Source organism: Rhododendron vialii, chromosome 10a, assembly GCF_030253575.1.
Source record: "Rhododendron vialii isolate Sample 1 chromosome 10a, ASM3025357v1".
In the NCBI taxonomy this organism is placed as follows: domain Eukaryota; kingdom Viridiplantae; phylum Streptophyta; class Magnoliopsida; order Ericales; family Ericaceae; genus Rhododendron; species Rhododendron vialii.
The window spans coordinates 25,305,516-25,329,515 of record NC_080566.1 but is presented as its reverse complement, the minus strand read 5'-3'; the positions used below and the strand labels follow the sequence as shown (position 1 = coordinate 25,329,515).

The 24,000-nt window shown below is 37.7% G+C and overlaps 1 protein-coding gene across 6 annotated transcripts; it reads right to left on the bottom strand.

The window, feature by feature from the left end:
* On the bottom strand, positions 1–20,172 carry LOC131303660 (ultraviolet-B receptor UVR8). Of its 6 annotated transcripts, none has more exons than XM_058330628.1 (12): positions 19,864–20,170; positions 16,232–16,418; positions 12,616–12,762; positions 10,968–11,049; positions 10,126–10,281; positions 8,438–8,611; positions 6,918–6,989; positions 6,709–6,780; positions 6,466–6,584; positions 1,135–1,220; positions 986–1,041; positions 1–368 (listed from the first exon to the last, which is right to left on the bottom strand). In XM_058330628.1, the coding sequence occupies exons 1-12, from the start codon at positions 19,961–19,963 to the stop codon at positions 273–275; spliced, it is 1,347 nt and encodes a 448-aa protein (XP_058186611.1). In that variant the 5' UTR covers positions 19,964–20,170; the 3' UTR covers positions 1–272. The 6 variants fall into 6 exon arrangements, with proteins under 6 accessions (XP_058186611.1, XP_058186612.1, XP_058186607.1 ...); XM_058330629.1 differs by having other exon boundaries at positions 986–1,038; positions 19,864–20,169; XM_058330624.1 differs by having other exon boundaries at positions 8,438–8,617; positions 19,864–20,167.
* Positions 20,173–24,000: the final 3,828 nt, after the last annotated feature.

Below are 24,000 nucleotides of genomic sequence, written 5' to 3'. Positions count from 1 at the left end.
TAGATAAAGGCTAAATGACATAACATGTTCCATAAATCATATTCGTCCCATCTCAAAATACCGTTGCTGGAAAGTTCAGTAGTAACAAGAACCAATAATAAGACTACAGACAAAATGAACCACGCACAGTAGTTTTTGTAGCACTACACTCATCCTGTATGAACTTCACACCCGTTTAAGATGAATGCAGTGCTGCGAACACTGATGCTTCGAATTATTCTTGTGTCCGTAGACTTGCTGCAACACAAAACGTGGTACTACTATCGTGGAAGCTAAAGATTTCCAAAACGCATCCTTTTTACGTCAGTCTCAGGGACACTTACATCACTTCCGTTACCCTTAACTGAAGCTACTGTTTGTCCTTGGACCTGCACAAAAGTCGGTACTTCAATTCCATTAAGCTCATTTGGATGAATGCTCACCTACATTCTAGTACTAGTAGATTTTCATGTGATTTGATTGTTAGTCCGGAAGGTCAGGTAGATGAGGTGAGTCTGGGTAGGGGTACATAAGAAGGAAAATAGAACCTTGCAAATAATACAACTTGATAAGACTGTACCGTTATTTTTCTCTGAATAGTATCGACATATTTTATTTCCAACAAATATTACAAGGTCTAAAGGCAGTTATTTTGACAAATTCCTTGACATCAAAGTTCACTATATCCATCTAGAGACCAATGGACCACTGGTCTAAAGAAACGATTAACAAGCGAACCCCATTGGTCTATAGGTTTAAGACTCTTGTTGGTTTCAAAATTTCCCTGGAGCATGAATAACGGGCCTGTAGGTAAATTATTCAACACTAGCAACCAACAAGTGTTGGAATTCATATCATAGAAATTGACTGGAAAACAGAAGAGGCGTTCGCATTTGTGCGCTTAATTTTGCCTCTTCCACCATTTATTAGCAGTCGTTTTCTACATTCCAACTATTTTTAAGCAGTAGCAAATTAGCAATGAAGATTGCTGGAAAGTAAGCCTTACGTTATCATCGGGAACGATTGCATATCTCTCAATTGGAGAAACCAAAGCTTTTCCTGCTGAAAAAAAGGGGGGTAATTTCTACAGTTTAATATATATGTCCAAATTACAATGTTGCTAAACAAATAGAAATAGTGGAAACCATGGAGCACCTGATGTCGAATCAATTTTTGAGGATTCTATAAGTTGCCCGCTAGATCCATCTACGCTGAGAGATTCTATGATCGTGGGAACATTTCTTCAGAATTTCAAAAGAAATATGTAAGTTCAAGATTTACACAGGGATCAACCATCATTGAGAAAGCACTGTGTTCAATAAAGTGTAAAGTAGGTAAAGTAGGAGACAAAAACAACCACCTATCCGCATTCATCTCCCTTAACCCCCATTACAAATAAGAATAGCATGCACTGGAAACTGTATTGGCAGTGCTACTAATAAAGAGCATAAAAGACTTCAGCTCAGGAAATGAAAACCAGTTATTTGTGAAAAAGAAAGTACTAAGGTTTCCAAGACCTTAAGCAACAGCCCACATACCATCAGAGTCTCAGACTTCTCTGAGGTGGCAGTCAACACAATACAGGTTCACCGGTAGGCGTAAGTACCAAAGGTTTAAACATTAACGACACGATACCATATTAGAATACTTTTAGAGCATGCATTTGAAAGCAAGGATACCTACTTTATAAACTGGAATGAAAAAGAAAGGTAACATGTAAGTGCTCTCTCTCTCGTTACTGATTTTACTTCAATTTTCCTCTGCATATAGTGTTTCATTTGTTTTTCCAGTGGCAAGAACTGATTATTCATGAGTACACAATATATGCAGGGAGAATCAACGTAAAATTAGTAGCACGAGAGAGAGAGAGAGAGAGAGAGAGAGAGAGAGCACTTGCGTGTTACCTGAGAGAGAGTTTCTCTCTCTCTGTTGTTACTGATTTTATTTTGATTTTCCTCTGCGTATATAGTGTTTCATTTGTTTTCCAGTGGCAAGAACTGATTATTCATGTGTACACTGTATATGCAAAGGAAAATCGAAGTAAAATCAGTAACAATAGATCTCTCTCTCTCTCTCTCTCTCTCTCTCTCTCTCATTATTGATTTTACTTCGATTTTCCTCTGCACATATAGTGTTTTGTTTTTCCAGTGGCAAGAACTGATTTTTCATGCATACAATGGGTCCCATTAGATAAATTGTCAAACAAATAACTAAATTACATCTGAAACGAAGAATTGTCAAGTGTCACATGTCACACATGGATATGTGAGGCCAATAGACGTGTCCATGCAACGAATGAACTAGTGGCTTAGCATGCAAAAAACAAATGGCTTTTGAGACAAGGATTGAAAGCATAGATAAAACCGAGCAAGGGTGTTAATACCGTTTCGTACCAGCTGGTACGTACTAGTTTGAGAGGAAAGTGCTACGGCCTAGCATTTTTATTTATTTAATTAACGACATAGCCATTTATTATATGTATGTTACGGTTAGGTCCCAAATAATTATTTTGCGAGCGCTATGGGTATTCTTGTCATTATTGTAATCTTTAGAGTATGAGATTGATTTTGGGTAAAACAGTGGTACTAGATGGTAATTCTGTTAGTTTTTATTAGGTTGGATCTGATTATTAGTAGATATATTTTTGCTAGTTACTTACTTAAACTCTAATTAATTAGTTAGCTATAATTTAGGGTGCAGCATGAGGAGTGGGTGGTTTTAAGAGTAATACTTAAAGCTATATGTTATACGCTGAGTAGGGTTCTACATTAGTGTTAACGTTCTGAGGAAAAAGAAAAGAAAAGAAAGAGCCGCACAGTCGAATCTAAGGAGATCTCCAGAGGTAATTGCTAAATTCTTAATTTGTTTCTTTCTTTTCCGTTCGTCGGCACAGTTACGGAAGACTTGGGTTGGAGAGTACTCTACGTGGCTTTGTGGTGGCGCGTGGTGATCTAGTGTTGTGAGTAGGGATTTTGAAGAAGTTCTAATTATTCGGGAGAGTTCTTAGTTTAATAATTTTGATACCAATTGCAATATTGATTTCGGAATAAATATTGGTTTTTGACTGATATGAGTACATGTTCTTTATACATGATTTAATGGTGAACAAAGGTAAGTATTTTAAAGGGGTAACAGGTGGTGTCATGGTATTGTTCTAGGAAAACAAAGAAATCCTTGGAGTTTCCGTGGATGGATTTTGGTGGCTGCTGTGGGTATAGTAAATTAGGGTTTGGGTTCTTAGTTGTCTAGTGACTTGGGTAATTAATCTAGGTTAGTTAAATAATCTCTTAGGTGGTCTTTCATTGCTATTGATATGTAGACCCAGTTAGTGATAATTATATTTCTATATGATTCTGTGTTCAGGTTAGGCTCGTTTTGCGTTGTTCGATTGCTTTAGCTTTTTGGCCTAGGTGAGTAGTTAAGCATGTTACGTATCTTCGAAAGATCCCTGTGTCTATTAAAAGTATTTCCTTCAGAAATTTATATGAATGTTATTCGGAGACTCAAAACTGTTTATAAGTTGTTCTGTAAATTGGCATGCGATAAATTTTCTGAGATCAATTGTTAATATTCTTTTTGGTGAGAACTTGGTGGACATTAATGGGAACATTTATTTCGAAAGTCCAGGGAAATTATTCATTCTCGTGTTGGTGACCCTAGCCATTGGGGAAAAGACCGTGTTAGGCCGGTGACTCTAATGCTCAACGACTTTCTTTCGCCGGATCATCTTAGGGAAAAGTACCACGGGCTACCAACCCTGGTGACTCTAAGTTCGATATTGGATCCAATTTTTATGAGATTTATTTTGACCATGGTACTGTTTGATTGTGGTTCCCCATTGTTGATGGAGTTATTGTTGTGATCACCACTAAGAATGTTCATTGGTTAAAGACTTTATTGATTAATTTATTATTCTGCTGGACACCTCGTATGCCAAATTATGTTTAATGGTAAATTATTTTCATCCCCACTTTCAACTTTATTTAATATACATACTTGCTATTCACTGAGCTCGTCAGCTGACGGATTTATATCCAACTTCTTTTCCAGGCAAGTTGGGGATTTAGGCAAGGACTCTGGCGGCATCTTGGGGATTTCTTTTTATTGACCTCCATAGGATGTTGCATTTAGTATAAAGATTTTAATCATTGCTTCCGCACTTTGTATAGCTTTTAAGTAAAATGGGATTACTATATTGTTGGTGGTAAATTTTTATTGGCTGGTTCAAGGGATGGTTTTGCTCCATGTTTATGATTGGGATTTATTTGGCTTTGGATTTATTTAATAAAAAAAAAAACCATTATTGTTGGACAACTTATTTTATTCTAGGCTACGTGTTCCATAAGTTGGCCTTGTGGTACATGGCCGGTCACTTCTCATTTTGGGGCGTGATAGAAAGCGGTACTACAACCCTCTAATACCGTCCCGGCTTCAATACCGGGCTTTACCGGAAAATACCGGAAATACCGGCCAAGATCACGTTACCAGAAATTTCGTCCGAGATTTTGCAAAACTGAGAAAAAGAAGAAAATAGAGAAATGGAGGGGAAAGAGAGAAAAAGACGATGATTGGAGCAACATTTGATGTTGACTCCTCTTGGTCTTCTCCGGCTGTCTGGCATAATCTTGCAGCTGATTGATTTATCTTAACTGTGGGTGAACTGGTGAAGTTTCCAGTTTCCACACCGCCGTGGGTAGTCTTCTCCAGCAGTCCTCTGTTGTTCCTATACGTTTTTCTCAGTTTTGGGGAGATAAACATCACCCCTTTGAAAGTGGAATGGAAAAAAATGTGGAATAGTTGCATTGGGAATTTGGAATGGGAACTTTTACAGAGGAGAAAAGAGAGAAGAAAGTGTTTGAAAACCAGTGGATTGGAAAACCAGTGGTTTTGGTTTTGAGCCCACTGTTTGGAAAGCTATTGATTATTAAAAATAAATGCTAAACTTGTTTTTAGAAAATTGTAATAGTCTAATAGTAGGACTTTATGTATAACTAAATGTATATATTTTTTTATATTTTAACGACAAATCCGAAATGGTACCTGGTACCATACCGGTACCGGGATGTACCGTTCCAGTGACAAATCCGGTACCATGTCCGAAACGGTATTCAGAACCTTGAAACCGAGAGTTTCATGAATGCGATCCAAAGGGAAGAGGCTGATTTTGCAACTAGATCTTGACAATATTTGTAAGTTTCCTTCGTTGCAAAGGTTGGATTGCTCCTAGCTTTCTTGTTTCCCCTTCTACATATTTATCGTTTCTTTTCCATCACTAGTCAGGTAAAATCCTTTCTACTTTCCGGTGGTTGCGGGTTTTGGTTGAACCACTTTACCTCCTTGACATTCTTGTATAATGAACTCAGCCTCCTATGGTTTTGGACTAAACCACACACCTGACTCTGTTAAATATTCACTGCAAAAATACTATCATGCACTTATTATCCCCTCTTCGTCCTCCTGACCCGCATTAATTTCTCTCCCTAACGAAGGCCATGGCCAGAGTGCATTTATAGGCATATTTTCTACATCCGAGTTCTAGCATAACATAGAAAGAGGTATATCCTTATGAGCAGAACAATGGGCTGCTTTCGCGTAGTCAAGTGAACTAAGGTCGATCTGACTTTGGTCATGCAACAAACTTGGGAACTGAAATTCATGGGTAATTCAAGTTTTCTCTCGTTCATACTACCCATTGTTACCAGCAACAGCTGCAAAATTGTTCTGATATACCATTAACCTAAAATAAATGTTTTGAGTGTTCCCTTTCAAAACAAGTGTGAGCTGCTATACTCAATGCTGGATTCTAAGTGGTCTTGTCCTTTGGTTCCAGAAAATTGACTGGGGTTCCTTTTCAAAACAAGTGTGGGCTGCTATTGCTACTCTATTCTGGATTCTAAGGGGTCCTATCCTTTCTTTTTTTGATCATCAAGGAGTCCTATCCTTTGGTCCCAGGAAATAGACTGGCTCTGCTCTAATTTCAAAGGGAAAGGGTTTCCTAGCCTCCTACGAAGACTTGCCTTTGCTGCTGTAGTTCATTTCTTATGACATGAAAGGAACAGTAGGACTTTTATGGGTATTCTTTAGCTCCCTCTGCTGTTATAGTCAGATCAAATTTGAAATAAGGATTAAGGTTTCCCAAAGCAGTAATGTCAAGTTCATATCCTTATCTTCTTTGCTCTGCTAGAATTGGCACATTCCTCTTTCAGTTTAAAAGTTTGTTGCTTTCCTCTTGGCAGTATTGGCATCTCTCTGGATAGGCTTTAGGTTTGCCAGACTTGGCATTTCTCTTGTTTAGGCTCATGCCTTGGTGTTTTGTATCTCTCGAGGATCTCCTCCTTTCTTGTTTCTAATAAACTGGTTTAATTATCTGAAACAAACAAAAAATAAAAGCAATAAAAACTATTTTATAGCCTTTTATATCATAATTTCAGAGGCGCCCAATGCAAAAATCATTGAAGAGATACTGGCCCAGTACAAAGATATTACCGGTCAATAGACTCCCCATGCCCAAGCTGTCCATTTGTACCTCTTCCCCAAGAAAACACATTGTGTCTTTCGGTAAAAGCAAGTGTGTGCCTCCATCCACATGAGATATGAACTACTTTCTGCAAGTGGAATCCCAAACTAGTGAAAGTTAGTGATGATTGGGACGGACAGACTTGCAAAAATATTGTTGCCATTGAAGTCATGAACATGTAAATCCACCAGAGCTATGGGAATAATAATTGCCTGCTCATGTGGAAATCTAACTTGTAGAGGAGAGCAATGGTCCACATTGTCACCAACACCAACCTGTCCAAACTGTGCAAGCAAAAAGTTTTAATTTCATGACAAGAGACACCATAAGTACGTTTATTATCAAGCTAGCAAACATTTTGATGATAATATGATGGAATAGAAACCAATTCGGAGAAATAAATCAGATTAAAGTCAACAACCTTATTCCAACCCCAACCGTAAAGTTTTCCATTAGATGTTAGTGCCATGGTATGCCTCCAACCACCCGATATCTGAAAACATTAAAGCTGATAACAGTTAAAAGACAGTGAATAGTACCATATTCCCAGATCGACACACTCATATGTATATTATTAACCAAGCAATAGACAGGTCTGTTTTCATGTATTTATTGATGCATTTCTAGAGTTAATATTTTAAGATTTATATACTAGTCTATAACCCAAAGCAAAACCATTGTGGCAAGAAGCTGGTGCGGAAGAATCTAGAAGTGTCTAAGGTTGGGAGCGCCAATAGGAGCTTTTATACGCTATATACAACTAAACATGTGGGAGGGATTTTGCATGGTGCAATTATATGAATAAATATTCATGCCTGTTACTAACTTCGAAATGACTATTCATGTACATGTAAGGAATGGTAATGAGTCAATATAATAGATTTGAAATAGTTTTATTTGTAATCTGATGGATACCACACAATCTCCTTTACTTCGTATATCATCTTTCGTTGATTTGGGATTTGTTATCTTTAAGAGGCTCTATCCCATTTGAGAGCAAGTTCTCTCTTGATGGGAGCAAGGTTCTAACATGATTCATGCTTTGCATCGCAGGACTGAGGCGCTAGAGCAGATTCGTCACATCCAGTAGCAGGTTAGAGCAGCTAAGAACTAAATGATCTATGGTCATGAACCCAATAAAACAAGCCCCCAAGGACTATCTCAAATTAACCAACTCATAGGAAAACTAACCCAACGATAGGGATGGTCAGCCTCTCAATTTAAAGTCTGCAATATTGTTTGACACTAAATCCCAGTGGCGGAGCCAGGATTTTGATCATAAGGTTTTTGCATATTATATCATAAGGTTTTTGCTTTCCAGTACATATTTGTATATAGAAATGATTCAAACCTAATGCAGTTAAAGTATATCAATCATTTTGTTTTTTTCTTTAGACTCTTTGAACTGACACTTGCTTATTTTTTATTTATGAAAAAAACTGAGAAATGAGAATGTAAAATAACCGGTTTGTTATCAAATCAAACCAAAATTATTAAGATTATAAGTAGCTATACACAAATAATTGTCAATAATATTGAAAATCAGGAATATATATAATAAAATTTTAAAACTCGGATGCTTGGGGAGCCGGGGCCCCCCGGGCCCCAACATAGCTCCACCCTTGCTAAATCCACTATATTGTATAGCTTGAGTCGTCATCTTCGCCTAAATTGCCCATGTGAAACAGCCATGCTTAACAATACAAACTCACTAATTCGGAGTAATAACCAAAAATTAAACAAAATTATATTGAACGACTAAAACTTAATATGATTTTGTCCAACTTAAAATCATAATTTACTTAATATGATTTTTGCCACTTTGGTAACAGTTGTCTTACTACTACGACTAATTCTTGATTTTCTTTGCCAAAAGTTAGTATATAAAGGAGCTGAAAATTATGAAAGCATAATCCATCCAATCACAGCCTAAAAGGTTACCTGGGAAATAAAATGTTCACCCAATGCCTCCAACCTATGAGGCACGAGGTGGTCTTCAAAATCCCCATGTCCTAGTTGACCATACTTACTCCACCCATAAGTGTATAAACCACCAGAAGAGGAGACAGATATTGTATGCCTCCATCCACATGCCACCATGACCATTTTCTCTGCCTGGAACTTTAAAAATAGTGACTTGAGTGTAAGTAGCATGTCTACTATATTTATAAAAACAAGTTTAAGGGGAAGAGGAACTTGACACGTAGGGATTTAAACTAACGACAACTAGTCATAAGCACTTCAACTAAAATGGCCTGTTATGGAATGGCACGCCTGTTCTTAAAAGTGCAGTACGTATCAAAAGAAAAAGGCAGTTCCTAAAAGAGTATGAGGCAGAAGGTTCCCTTCCTTAAAATTAACAACAAGCGGTGAAAATGGGTACGAGCAAGTACTCATACGCATACAACTTGCAATGCAAACACAGATTAGAAGTTTCTATCCAGGAAAAGAGGAAAAGCACATGCAAAAAAATTCTAGAATGAAAGTGAAAGGAAAACATTAGTTACTCAGCATTCGATGGACTCAACAATTTTTGACTTTATAGAGAACTTCCATATTTCACCGAACTTGTAGTACCATTAACTTATTTTAACAATCCAAGGTAGCACTGGAGCCCATACTCAAAAGAATCCCTCAAAACTTTACAACCCAGATTCGTCAAGTGATTCAAGTCTTTGTCCAGTCATGCAGCCAACTAGAGCTACCAGCCAAACTTCCCAAGTTCATTCCATTATGCACAGTTTGAACCGGTTATCAAGAGTTTCTAAGTGAGAAACAATGAAAAATATTAGAAAATTTCAAAAAATAGTTAAAAACAACATAGTTTTAATAATACATAGTAGTAGGCAAATGAAGCCTAACTTCAAGCTCTTAATAGCTGGCACGGGCATTCTCATACTAGTCTGATTCAATCAGTGAGTTTTTACATTATCTTCCACATCTCAATCAATTCTAAAAAGCAGGCGCCTACAAATGCTCGTCATGGTAACTGTAAATTCTTCCGACAAACAAGAGCATAAACTCACATAGACAAAAGCATCTAAAGATTTGGTTCCTTTCAAGTGAAGACTAATGTACTCTAGATTAGTAAAACACGATTGAAAAAGCCCTTTTCTGCCGAAAGCATCTGGATTTCATTGCAAGCTATGTAGCACAGACACGGATACGGACACGAGACACAGGACTTCTAAAAAAATGGGGATACAGACATGGTGGGGGACATGCCACGTGTACTATAAAGTTTAAATTGCAAAATGTAAACAAAACAAAATGGATGAGAGGAATCTGATGTTGGGGTTTCTTCTCTTCAGGACTTGTTTTTATAGGTTAACTTGCACTTAAACCCAAAACTTTTCAGTAACAACATCGTTACCCTCAAAAAAATTTAAAAAATACACTTACACCCCCACCGTGACCCTACCATGTCCCAGAATTGTCCCTGCCGTGTCCCCTAAAAAAATTAACTTCAATAATTGGACACGCCAGGTGGTGTGTTGTGTCAAGCATGTATCTATTCTAGCCGTGTCCCCATGTCGGACACGACGATGCCTCGACCTCTAGAGGGTGCTACATAGATTGCAAGTATATCATGAGTACAAGAACAGAAATCTCAAAGAGGTGACAAATACCTCAACACTAGAAACTTTTTGAGGAACTAAGCGATCGTTTTTGTCACCTAAACCCAAGTTTCCATATCTGCCCCAGCCCCAACCATAAAGCTCACCGTCATCTGTAACAGCAGCCGTGTGTTCAGCACCTGCAGCAACCATTTTGACAGAGATCCCCTACAAAAAGATTAAACAAAGCAAAGTGTGAATTAAACATTATCCGCATCCAACACTGTTGTACTCTGTGCAACTTAAATTAAGGTCAAGTTAATATGCTATTTTAGTTATTACATTAAACAACATAAGAAAGGATCGTAAGTAAATTAGCACAAATGACCCTAATTGTCTCCTGCTATAAATATGAGCGCAGTCACAATGCATGGAAAATCGGTATGTCTGAACATCTAAAGATGCCTGTAGCCGTTTTCTGATTTCCTGGTAACAAAGAACTTGGAAAGGGAAGCCCTTGAAAAGTGGAGCGTGCCTATGGTGGCAGTTCTTTGTGAGACCAAACTTGCAAGGGATTTTGAATTTTATTCTGTTGATATTTCTTCTTTCTATATGGATGTTTGCCTTCAATTTCCAGCCTTCTTCCCCACACACCCTCCTCTTTCACATCGCTCTTATGTTGTTGGATAGCTATCTAGTCCTTTACAGGGGAATTTCTTTTGTTATGTTTCAAGAATTCAAACAAAGTATATTTATTATCAAAGGTAGAATTTTCAACTTCACTGTCTGGAAATTTTAACCAAAAGGCATACAAGTTATGACGTGAAATCAGGCTTAAAAGCCAAAACATTCAGTACCTAGGGCTGTCATGGGCAAGCATACAACAATCTCAGTATGAAAATAAACAACAATACCTGAAATGCATCAATTCTCTGCGGCACAAGAGAGTCTTCAGTGGTGCCAAGACCAAGTTGGCCATTTTGATTCCGCCCCCAACTTCAACCATACATAAGAAAGCAAAGCAAAGCAAAATGTGTATAGAGTATGTGAACACAACATGTTTACAAAGAAAGCGTAATAAAACTTCACGAAGTAAATACATCTCCAGAAATCTCAAATTTGGAACATGTTGCTATTCGAATCTCTGTATGAAATGTTAGACTCTTATGGTGGTTGTCTGTTTCTCCAAAACTCCGTCATTGCATTCTGTGTTCCTTCCCGTGCTGCCCAGTTCTATTCTAATGAAATTGTCAAGCTTTATCGTCTTTCTTAAAGAGTTGTGAATATTGGTCCATCGTGAGGAGTCTAATCTTGAATATTTACGTCTTATTTTGTCGTTCGATTTCCTAGTTTTAGAAGCTTTGAAATTGGTCTGTGATATCCACAGAGAAGAGGACAATATCTATTATTACGTATTAATTGACAAATACAATACAAGAGAGGAAACTAAATGGCAAAACTACCCCTAATGTACAGAGTAAAGCAGACCCCGCTTTCCTTTTCTCTTTCAAACTCAAGATGTGACCGTAGGAACTGGCGAGAGTTTGTGAAGAATGAAGTGGAAGCACAAAACAGAGACTTTGTGAATAAATCGGCCAACTACGCAGTGGAGGAGATAAAGGGAATTAAAGAGTCCCAAGTTGAAGATCGTGAAAACTTAGAAGGCAGGCAAACACGTGTTATTTCAATCCTGCAGGTAAGTAGCCAGTCAAAGAAAGCAAAACAACTAGCAGAGATTAGAGGGCAAAAGGTGTAAAAACTTGAATGATCTTGCTAGAGTATCCAGAAAGCAATTTTAGCAACGTATGTGAGGTGGTGAAGAGAGAACCACAATTAGAGAATTTTTTTCTTTTTCAGGCCAGGCTTGGCATATCTACTACACATCTACAAATCAAAATGCTAATGCTGATTTCTTCACCGAAAGAGAGCTCAAATGCTAGACCTATGAAGTTTAATATAGAGAGCAATCACTTTGATTAATAGATGCTGGGACTACCATAAAACGGTGAGTTGATGCAGGACAATCAAGAACAAAGGATAAATAAAAATAAACCTTGGTAATCAGCACCCAAGGAACCCTAGGAATGCACTTCTCAGAAGAAGCAATGGCAACCACAAATATAAAATATTTCTTTTCATATAATTAATTCCCAACATCATAAGTAGAATCCCATTTAAAATAGGCTCACCGAATGACAACAATCAGATAAAGATTAGAGTCCTCAAAACAATATTCCCTCGTACATAAATCCTAACTAAAACAATACCACAAATCTACTAGATGATCTCTCTAAACAAAATAACTACACTAACAGATTATTCTCCAGGATCAAATATGGATATCCTACAGGGTGATTCCTCCTATTCCCTATCATGAGTACATATGTATCATAGTAGCATGTTATCAGTTTTGTATTACTCCAAAAACAAGAAAAAGTGGAAAAAGATTTGTAGTTAACTAAATTTGTTTTGGTCCACTGCCACAGCAATAGTAATCCTAAGAGGAAACAAACAAACAAATATAACCACAAATTGGGAAACAGAGTAGCAATTGCTACCAACCTCTGCACCTCGCCTTCCATGGTCACTGCCAAACAGTGGCTGTCTCCACAGGCAATTTGCCTTATCTGTAAACCCTGTAATGCTTTGATTGGCTGAGGAGTAAACAAGTCACTAGAGTTTCCATGACCCAGCCTCCCAAAATCACCCCTGTCAAGAAAAACCGCATTATATCAAATAGGATGGTTATAAGACTTTTGAGATAATCTCACAACAGGAGCCATTAAAATGGAAGTGAGAATGCTTTCTGACGTGAGGAATAGCAGTTTCCATTATACTACAAAGGAACACGATTCCTAGCCATGTTGACATTTCCAATATATTCATGGTGCATCCATGACGACATCAAATGACAAATCTAACCTGCTTTCGAAAGAGAATTCAGAAACTTGAGAGTGCTAAACAGTTTAGCATTAGAAGAGCCACTTACTGGCTTTTGGATTCGAGAAACAACTACGAAAAGTCTGTTCACCTTTTGAAGGCGCATGATTAACAAACAACCAATTAAATGTGGTCAAAAAGCTGAATTGTAAAAAGTTCCTGTCAGTCGAAAAATAACATGCAACGTGATCGATAAGAAAACATGAATACAAGTTATCAAGAAGAATTTTGAGTAGCACACACATGAATCTCTACAGAAGAGAAATAAAAAGCTCAAAATGTTCATACTCAAGTTTATCACAACTAGGGACACGTCAAAGACGGAAGAACTTATGCTATTGTTCTATTGTAATCTACATGAAGTACAGGTCCCAGACAAATAGCTTACAACGATAAAGATAATAAGTTTAAAATGACAAGCTGCAAATGGTAATGCAGAGAAAACCATAAAATCAATCAGTTAACGCCTTGAAGGAGAATAGTAGAAATGCAGCAAATGCTACGCAACCCAACAAACTGGTGAATTTTGCTTATAATTTTTGTATACTACCTGCACGCCACTATTGGAAGAATATAAGATATCAAAGATTACAGAGTTCCACAAGCTCTTTACTTTTCTAGAGTGAAGGAAGTATAGCCTTATCCATATTGCACTAAATTATGTTCAACTTACGAAGCTTGAAAATAGGGGTGACTTTCCTTAAACTAGTTGTAAAATTACTGGACTTCAAGCTGTAGAAAAGATTTAAAGCCTACCTCAAACCACAGATATAATGTCATTGGAATATGAAAGTGTAAGGATAGCATACTTCAGAAAAGCCAAAAAATCCAACCTCTAACTAATGACTCTGGTACAAGAAGCCAAATGGGAACTTGAAAATTTCATGTGAAGCATGGCATCTCGTCTAATCGTGTTTTGGATCCATGGATTCAATTGAGCGTAATTTTCTAGTTAATTTCTTTTCTTTTTGATTAGCACAGTTCACCTTCCTCTTTTCGGTAGGTGATTTTGACACTTGTTAACGAAAAATACAAAAAAAATGGGAACCAACGTAAAACCGCTCTCTCAATTGGATAAAACGATTGATACCAAAGTGAAAATGCACCAACAAGATCTCCGCTCATACAATACATCCCAAGTCCCAAACCTAGGCAGTTGGTCTAGTCGATGTGTGGAGCACTTAAAAGCAGTGAGGTTGCAGGTTGAAATCCTATGGAAAGGAGTTTGATACCTATTGCAGTTGGTTGGGTAAAAAATTAAGTTCTTCTATCATACGACAAGAAACAAAAAGTCCGAAGATAAAACTGTTACGCTGAATTATGAGTTCTTAACCAAATCTAAGTTCCAGAAGGAATGGATAATTATTTTACAAGGAAACCTTAAAACAAAATCCTTTTTAATAGAGTTGTTAAGGTTGTGAGCTTTGCTCGAGAAGTTAGGATTTGGCATACAGTTACCTATTCCTATATATTGTGATAATCAAGCAGCAATACACATCGCTTCATATACAGTGTTTCATGAGAAGACCAAACATATTGAAGTAGATTGTCACATTGTTCAAGAAAAGATAGATGGTGGTGTGTTGGCTACTCCTTTCATGTCAAACAGGAGCTCAGTTGCCAGATATCTTTACCAAACCATTGTTTAAATAACGCTTAGAGTTGTTATGTAGCAAGCTGGGATTTTGTGATATTTATTCTAGCTTGAGGGGGAGTGTTAGAATAGAATTTGGACTTTGTCCCACATTGGTTGGTTGAGTTATGTAATAAGTCTCCCCATATCATAAATAAAAGCTCTCTTGTGTTAAGTTAATTAACACCCTATACACTTATTCTCTCTCCTTCCAATCAACAAGTACGTAGTCTGTTTGTTGGATGATTGTCTATCTGTGGGGGATGTCCCGGAATGCCTATTTTCAGTTGTTTAATTTACTTATTGGTGGACCATTTTTCCACCATCTCTCCGAAAACCAATTGGTGTTAGGAAGGGTTTCAATTAAGTCTTTTATGGCATTCGACATCGCACCCGCAAGTCTGCTTTTAGAGCGGTCGCAGGGAGTGGCATTGTGTAACCAAATCCATGGGGGCACTCTAGGCCCACCAATCCCTCCCTCACGATGACGCTTCCACAACTTGAACCCATAACTTCCCGGCTCTGATACCACTTGTCGGACTGCTTTTCCACCATCTCTCTTAAAACCAATTGGTGTTAGGAAGGGTTTCAATTAAGTTGTTTATGGCATTCGACATCGCACCTGCAAGTTTGTTTTTAGAGTTGTTGCAGGGAGTGGCATTGTGAAACCAAATCTATGGGGGCACTCCGGGCCAAACACCTATCTTTGGGGGGTTGTCCCCTAGAATTTTGCATTTGCTATTAGTCTTGTTGTCCAGCATTTGGGTGCAGCCTAGATTGAGCATAGTAAGTTCTGTTGGTTATTTGCTAAGGTGCAGTCCCCAAAAGAATGGAACTTGCTGAGTCTTGGATCAAAGGATGATACAGCTACCATGCCAATGATGAATTAGATATTTGGTTCAAGGATTGGATTCTTGGTACAACTACCAAGCAATAATGGTCAACTACTCATAGCACTTGGCACTTTGCCGTGTGAACTCCATGTGAGATTCCAAGACGTGGTTATTTTGAAGCATGTGGCATCAGTTCTACCCATGTACCTACTCACGTATTATTTTGCCCTGTTGCCTTCCCTCCCTCTCCTTAGATGGATAGGAAACATCTGATATTACTCTATTAGCACCATGTAGCCTTTTGGCATAAGATTGGATAATTTTCCGTTATTTTCTTTTCTTTTCTTCCTCCTGGGGTATGCAGCTTGTAGGTTGTATATTCGGTTAGCTTTTTTTTTTTTTTTTCAATTTCAAGTCGAGTTACCCAAAAAAAATAGTATGTAGCATATCATGGCCTCTTATTGAAGTACAAATTATTTTTTCCCCACAGCTACCCAAGATGGCAATATCACTTCTAGCTGACTAACTCGCCATTTCTTTTCTCTACCACGTCTTTTAAATGAAACATTCTCTTTTCTAAATTCCATCATCATATTTGAGCACACACTCTTCCCAAATCTAAGCTAACTTGATGCAGATTTGTCTATAACCAGTAAAGATTTCAGCTAACCAACCCCTTTCAATAGGACCAAGATAACCAAAAACCACCATCTTCTGCTAGTTCATCAAAAAACTTTTCTTTCTGCACTATGATAGACAAAAAATGACGTACCATCCCCAACTGTACACTTGCATCCTCGATTCAGAAAATGCAGTTGTATGATCAGCTCCACAAGTAACAGAGGTTATTTCATGGTCATCCAATGCACTGAGTTGGGTAGGCAAAAGCCGATCTTCAGCATCACCATGGCCCAGCTGCCCATCCTCCCCCCGCCCCCAAGAGCAGACAACGTTACCAGCTGAAAATTTCAACCGTGATTTTGTCTCTATTTGCAAAATAGTATGAACTAAGTTTAAGTTACAGCAACTTTCAAACTGTCACATCACCAATTGTCCCAAGAGCGTGCACAGTCTAGAATAAATAACAAGCTATCTAGTACCCTCCCCAATGTGCAACCGCGTCTTGCACATGGAGATGCAAAAAAATACGCAAAGAAACAAATTGCAAATGGAGAGAGATAAAATGCGAATCAGGAACTAGCAAACAAAGAGACTTGAACCCAAGACCTAAAAACAAGGTATGATACCATATAAAATTACAAGTTGTCTCAAAAGCTAAAGCGTTTAAGGTGGGCCTGAAAACTTTTATCAATCTCTCAAACACCTAGATGGAACTCAGCTATGGATGGAGGCACAATAACACAATGATAAACGTAGGTGACATGCTTTAAGATAAACAAACTAGGTACACGATAAACTACTATGGTCCTTGCAAGTTAGAAGGCAAAACGGAATCCCCATTGCAGCTTATCCTTCTATAAAAGAAATGCATCACGATACCAAAGCTTGGATGAGAAATTATGCTTTCGATAGAAGTTTAAAGCGAGGGTTCTACCAAGTAAAGACCAGCCCACCCATACCACAACCTAATATTTTCTCCCAAAAATAAGTGAAATTTTGATGTCCAGAATTTAAGTTGGGTTCTTAAAACATGTTTAACTCAAATCACAGCAATTGAACTGCTCAAGGAAAGAAGGAGAATTCTAGAAGCATAAGTTATTTCAGGGAAGGATGCGATATAAGAACATTATGGCGAAGGGCGAGTGAGTCAATAGATGCAAAGCTGTTTAAGTCTAAACAGTTTCAAGGAGTATCCTCATCCATTTGCAGTGCCACAAATAAAGCACAGTGGACAGATTACTGCATGCAGATGACGAGGTGTCCAATTTTTCTTTTAGTCTTTTATTTGTGACTTTTTTCTCTTTCTTTCTACAAGTTGTCCATTTAATCCATTTCATCCATTTTGATCTTTCTCTGTCACTTTCGTTTTTTCAATAGACCTTTTCATTGCTTTTGGAAATGGAGCTCTATGTTTTAATTGTCCGGCTACATATTGTGCAAGAATAAAATGGAAAAAGTGTTTTCCCCCTGGAACATTCTTCATGGGGAGTTAAATAGTGTGCCGCCAGTATTTTGAGAAATTACTGTGTAATTTATGGGACTATGTGGACTACTCCATAAAGGAACTGAAAACTGTTCTATGCCAGGTCAAAGATGCGAGGTTGGTTAGACATACTTTAAAAAAACTAACAGGGAGGAGTGTAATTTCCCATGTTCCACTGAAGGAAGGTTCACATTGGTTGTTATTGTCTATAAATATATACAAAGAGGTCATGGTAAGAAGAAGCAAGTCATTTTTAAGAATTCCCAAACTCGTTTTTGACGATCTTTGTGGATTTTCTAACCCTTTAGGTTTTAGAAGATTAGAGCTACAAATAGGGATGTAGAGGACTTAACCGGCGGATTCTACATTTTACGAAGTTTCAATGATTTCATATCCATTTCTAGTGCATGTAGAGGCTTCTATCTAACAAATTTTACAGTTTCCATATCGCAGACTATGAAATACATTACTCCACATGGACCCTAGAATTGATCATTTAGATCATAGAGAAAAAATAACCCACGAAACGTCGAAAGTGATGAAGTCTCCAAAACAATTTGACTTCATAGGCAGCCCATTTTACCTTTACAGATCATAAAAGACTTCAAAATGCTGAGTAAGACTCTCAAAAAACAATGAGCTAATGAATCATCTATAGGCCCTTCGACATCAGCCATGAAGAATACTTGTGCTTCGATAAGGGTATAAGACGTGTCTCGGGTCTCGAGTTGATCAAAGACTCATTGAGCATGTCTAGCAACTTAGTTCACAAGTTAAAAAGTCCCCCATTGTCCCAAAAAAAATTCTCTATCTTAATATTTAAATTCCAATCATTCTGGAAAATATGAGAACAAATGAGAAATATGGATCTATTTGCGTTAAAAATTCCATCTTTCATACAAGTCCAGAGGCGATGATTATATCTAAGAGCAAGTTTATCAATAATTAGGTAAAAAAACTTGTGAACAGTGCACATTTTTTATTTTACCTACTATATTTCTTTCAACACTACACCAACACTATCTATTTAACCTATCCTCTATTAAAATATACCTTTTTCTTTCTCAAAAAGTACAACAAAGGACAATTTAAAAAAAAAAGAAAAAAGAAACAGGGAGAGAGAGGACGGAGAGAGGAGAGAGAAAGTAATTTTTTTTCCTTACCTGATGAACAGTTGCTAGGTAAAAGTGCCGAAGCACTGTTCACAAATTCATTTTAGCTCTTTGTTTACCTAATCTAGTGTAGGACTACTTTTCCTCTTTTGATGAGTTAAAATAGCTACAAAGCTATTTTAGCTTTGCTGGTAAAGTTGCTCTAAGTCCATAGAATGGCTGCTTCGACATCAGAATGCACACCCTATTTTTCTCCAACCTACCAAAATATTTTGCCACATCTTTCCCCTAGACACCTACCATAACACCAGAAACTACCCTCATGCTCACACCCAAAATTTTCTTTTGTCCACCCAATCAGCCTCCTATAGTAGGGTAGACCATTGTTGACCGGCGTCTGGCATGTTGCCAATGGATGTCTAGCCACCGGCAGTCAACCCAATATCAATAAAACATAGCAAAACAAAATACTGCAGAAACGGGCTAAGTTATTCACTGCCCCGTCATATAGTAAGGAATACCATTGCAACGTCTTCTTCGGCACAAGTTAGACGGCATTATAACTTCTATAAGAGAATAAAGCAAATACCTAATAAACCTAACATCATGTCACATTGCACTATTGTGAGAGAAAAGCAACCATTTCACAGACAAATATAACACCTTCAGGAGTTTATACCTTTCATCATCTAACAACCCGATTTTGGTTACTTGCTCAAAAAAGAAAGAAAAAATAGCGCTGCAACTTGCATAATCATCAGGACTGCTAATTCACAAGTTCGAACTACACCCCGATGGAAGGAACTTTTTCAGGGTTACTAATTTCAGATCATAAAGAGACAACCAAACCATGTATTTTAATAGTCACCAATTGCAGTTTTAGAAATCAAAATAGTTAATCAAAGTATAAGATCAAGACTCAAAATCAAAACTTGCAGCCAGAAAATTGTTAGACTTCATCTCCCATCGCTCAGCTAAGCCACCCAAGTTTAGTTAATATAATCTACTCTCAACTCCACCTATTGCAAATTGGTTTTAAGTTGGAAAACTCCAAGAAAAATCTAACAAAAAGAACAAGTGCAGATGATAAAACAGCATGTACGTGTCTGTATGCTTGAATGCGGCTAAATTAACGCGTACGAATAGAGAGGGTAATGTTGGCACAGAGAAAATGGAAATGAAGCTTACAAAGGAGAGCAACAGAGTGACTAGCACCAGCTGAGATGAAGAGAACGCGACGAATCGGTCCACTTACTGCCTCACTACTCACACCTTCCTCCTCTGCCATTTCTCTCTTCTCCTCTCTCTCTCTCTCTCTCTCTCTCTCTCTCTCTAAATCTCACTGTGAGCCTTTCACTTTCTTTGAGAAATTATGAGAGACACCTAAAAGTCTGGAAATAGAAAGACAGAGGGGAGCAGGGATATTCAAGAACAGAAGTATCTTCGTCGTCTGTGAATCTACGGAAAGGCGACATTGAATTGAATAATGAAGTCGCCAGAGGGTAATATTTATATTGATGGGGATAGGACATGTGCTGTACCGCTTTTGGACAAAGAAAATTACTCCTACTGTTATTACTATTATTGTAAGAGAGTGCAAACCAGCATACAGATATTTCCTCCTTTTATATATATGGTATATAAGAGTCACGCCATACATACCGGGATTAAAAAATTTATAACTATTCTCCCTCCTCTCTTCCCAAACAAGATTTCAGTATTTTAATATTTTAAGTTATCCCATACTAAATATAAAGAGTTAATGGGTGAAAGTGAAGGATAACTTTGAAAAGTAGAGATAAAAGTTAATGTGAGATATGTAATAGTAATATGTTTCATTGATAAGTAAGAATTATGAAGCCGAATACTTAAAAATAGATGAAAAGAGTACTTCTTTACCATCTGGCCCTAAAAATCGGAATGGAAGATGCTACCGAACATCTTTTTGTAGAGTGGTGAAACATTTCGATAATCGACGGCTCGAATCTTAACCGAGTAATAGACGGTTCAAATTTGTATGTTCTCAGATTCGATCCGAGCCGTTCATATTAAGATGAACTGCCGGATCAGTTACTCAGCAAGGAGCTGCTTAGCAACATCTCCGAGTCCCTAAAATCGAACTCGGATAATTGTGCGGAGAAGACACCCACCAATCCCCCGACTAACCAGAGGGCTGGACAAAGAATTACTGTTTGCGCTTGTGAGACACGAGAGAGGAAAAGACTAGCGAGAAAAGGAGCATGTGAAAATAAAGGTTAGACCATATACAAAAGATTTAAATCAGGGAGAGCAGCCCCATGTGATCAAATTGTTTTTTTCTCGGGGTATTGCAGTGGCAGATACCCGAGTCTGCGCACATTTTGACTAATTTCTTCTCCATTCAAATCATATACAGGACATTTGCATTGAAACTTTGAAATTTCTAAAAAGTTAGTACCTTTTTGCGGTCAAATTTCAAGAATCAAACCTGAACCATTACACCCACTATTTTCCGATTGTGAATCACGAGAGAGGAAAAAAACTGAGCGAGAAAGGGGCAGGTGAAAATAAAGGTAAGACCGTATACAAATGATTCAATGAGGCGGAGCGGCGCCATGTGATCAAACAGTGAGGGGAGGAGCTAAGTTTAGGTCGTGATATTGACATCACACTCGTTTTCTGATGCTGTGCTTGATTTCGAATTAGTATCAATTTAGGATTCGAGACATCAATTCACAACACTCTTTAATTGGTTGTTCACACCTAACCAACGGGCCCTCGATTAACTCACTACATTATTTGTTTCGGAAATCCCTTTCTCTGATTCTCACTGTATCCAATCAGCAATAGATATAATTATTTTTTGTTAAGGGAAATGATATTGGTGTTGGGAAACTGAATCTCCAAGACCCAGTAATGACGTGTACAGATTAGACAACAAAAATTGTAAAATCCTATAAAGCGGAATTAGGATTCTACCTGAACTCCCTGCGACACGAACGCTGGTTGAACTTGTCATAGCACCTTACGATCTTCTATCGTATTCCTTGCACGTCTAAAACACGAACCAAGTGTGAACTCTTTCGTGATCTGTTTGCTCTCTTTAAGCCTGCCTCTATTTACTGAATAATAGAAAAACATTGATACTGACCTAGAGAGCATAACGTGTATATATAGGGCTACGATAGGGACCTAAGGAATAATAAGTTTGGGCTCCCAGTGTAAATAAGAAAAACTAAATCCCACCAGGATTCTATTTCTTATTTCACTAATTATAATTCACCCCACTACAGAATTATAATTGTACTCCCGTACTTATCTCAATTATATTACGAGCTCCATGATATTAAATACTTATTAATCTCCTCACGTTAAGATTACGGATACCCGTTGATTAAAATAAATTACTAACAATCTCCCACTTAATCAACATCTTAACTTGAGACTATCCGCTTAACTTATTCGATATGTCGGATACAAATATTCACCTGCAGGGTTTGACATAATCGAAACTTCTAAGCTTACTCAAAGGGTATCATCAATCCCTATCGAGACGTGGATTCCCTTAATAATTAATAGTTGTCATATACATAATGTTGCTACCCAACTCACCGAGACTATTGATCGTATAAAGATCTCACTCTTTAATGAATCAAAGTCAACAACATTAAATATATACTTCTAATAATTATCTTTGGATTAAGAGCATAAGCATTCATAATAACCATGAGATTCCAATTGTCTTATAAAGTTAGTATAAAGACAATTACCTCAATACGGTTCTGTTCAATACAACAAAGTATACTAGCACAATGAGTTGGAATTAATACCATTCACTGTAGTCAAGAAAAACCTACTAAAATATTGTGCTACAGTCCTACCGATGGTGTGTCAAATTCCATCTAAGACTGTGAACCATAACTTATATTCCACAAGAACCGATGATCCAATCTTCTGTGTGTAAACCGTACTCTACACACTGGATTATCTACTATGTAGAATAAAAGACACACATGCACAACATACAAAAATATTATGCAAATATTGCCCATAAAAGATTCTCATCAAAAATCGATAAAACTGATTAATAATTAAATATTAATCCATCATATAAAAACATAACTTTTACATAATCTCCTAACAAACTCCCACTAAGACTCAAAACCATACTGCCATGCATCTCACTCCCATTCCCTCTACGTGACTATCAAAAGTCTTAGCTGGTAAGCTCTTCGTAAAAGGATCTGCTAGGTTATTCGCTGATGCAATCTTGGTCACAGCAACATCACCTCTCTGTACAATCTCTCGAATCAGATGATACTTACGCTCAATGTGTTTGCCCTTCTTGTGAGTCCTTGGCTCCTTCAAATCAGCAACTGCACCGCTATTGTCACAATAGAGTGTAATGGCTGATTGCACTGAAGGGACCACTTCCAGATTCAACAAAAAGTTTCTAAGCCAAACAGCCTCCTTGGCTACTTCAGAAGCTGCCACATACTTTGCCTCCATGGTAGAATCAGCAATGCAAGATTGTTTGATACTCCTCCAACTTATGGCTCCACCTCCCAAGGTAAACACATATCCTGAGGTAGACTTTCTGGAATCCCTATCCGACATGAAGTCTGAGTCTGTGTACCCATGAGGTACCAGACTATTTGATTGGAACACCAACATATGATCTCTAGTTCTTTTCAGATACTTGAATATATGTTTCACTGCAGTCCAATGTTCTTGCCCTGGATTAGACTGAAATCTGCTAACCATGCCAACGGCAAAGCAAATATCAGGTCTAGTACACAACATAGCATACATAAGGCTTCCTACTGCCAAGGCATAAGGAACTGCCTTCATTTTCTCCATCTCTTCAGGTGTTTTAGGACACTGATTCTTAGATAGATTGATTCCATGTCTAAAAGGGAGGAACCCTTTCTTGGAATCTTGCATGTTAAAACGGGCTAGAATGACATCGATATAAGTAGCTTGTGATAAGCCCAACATCTTATTCTTGCGATCTCGTATAAGCTTAATCCCTAGGATGTGACCAGCTTCTCCCAAGTCCTTCATTTCGAATTGGTCGGATAACCACACTTTCACTGAAGATAACACTCCCACATCGTTTCCGATGAGCAGGATATCATCGACATATAGTACTAGAAACACTACAACTTTTCCGTTGCGCTTTTTGTACACACATGACTCATTCAGACATTGATCAAAACCAAAAGACTTGATTGCTTGATCAAAACGAATGTTCCAAGATCTACATGCCTGCTTAAGCCCATAAATAGACTTCTTAAGCTTGCACAACATGTGTTCATGACCTTTTGCTATGAATCCATCTAGTTG

Coding starts and splice junctions, on each gene's coding strand:
- LOC131303660 (XM_058330624.1), bottom strand. CDS start 19,963: ATGGCAGAGGAGGAAGGTGTGAGTAGTGAGGCAGTAAGTGGACCGATT. Junction 10,282..10,967: donor AGAGAATTGATGCATTTCAG/GTATTGTTGTTT, acceptor ATCTTTTTGTAG/GGGATCTCTGTCAAAATGGT. Junction 8,618..10,125: donor AAAAAGTTTCTAGTGTTGAG/GTATTTGTCACC, acceptor CTATTTTTAAAG/TTCCAGGCAGAGAAAATGGT.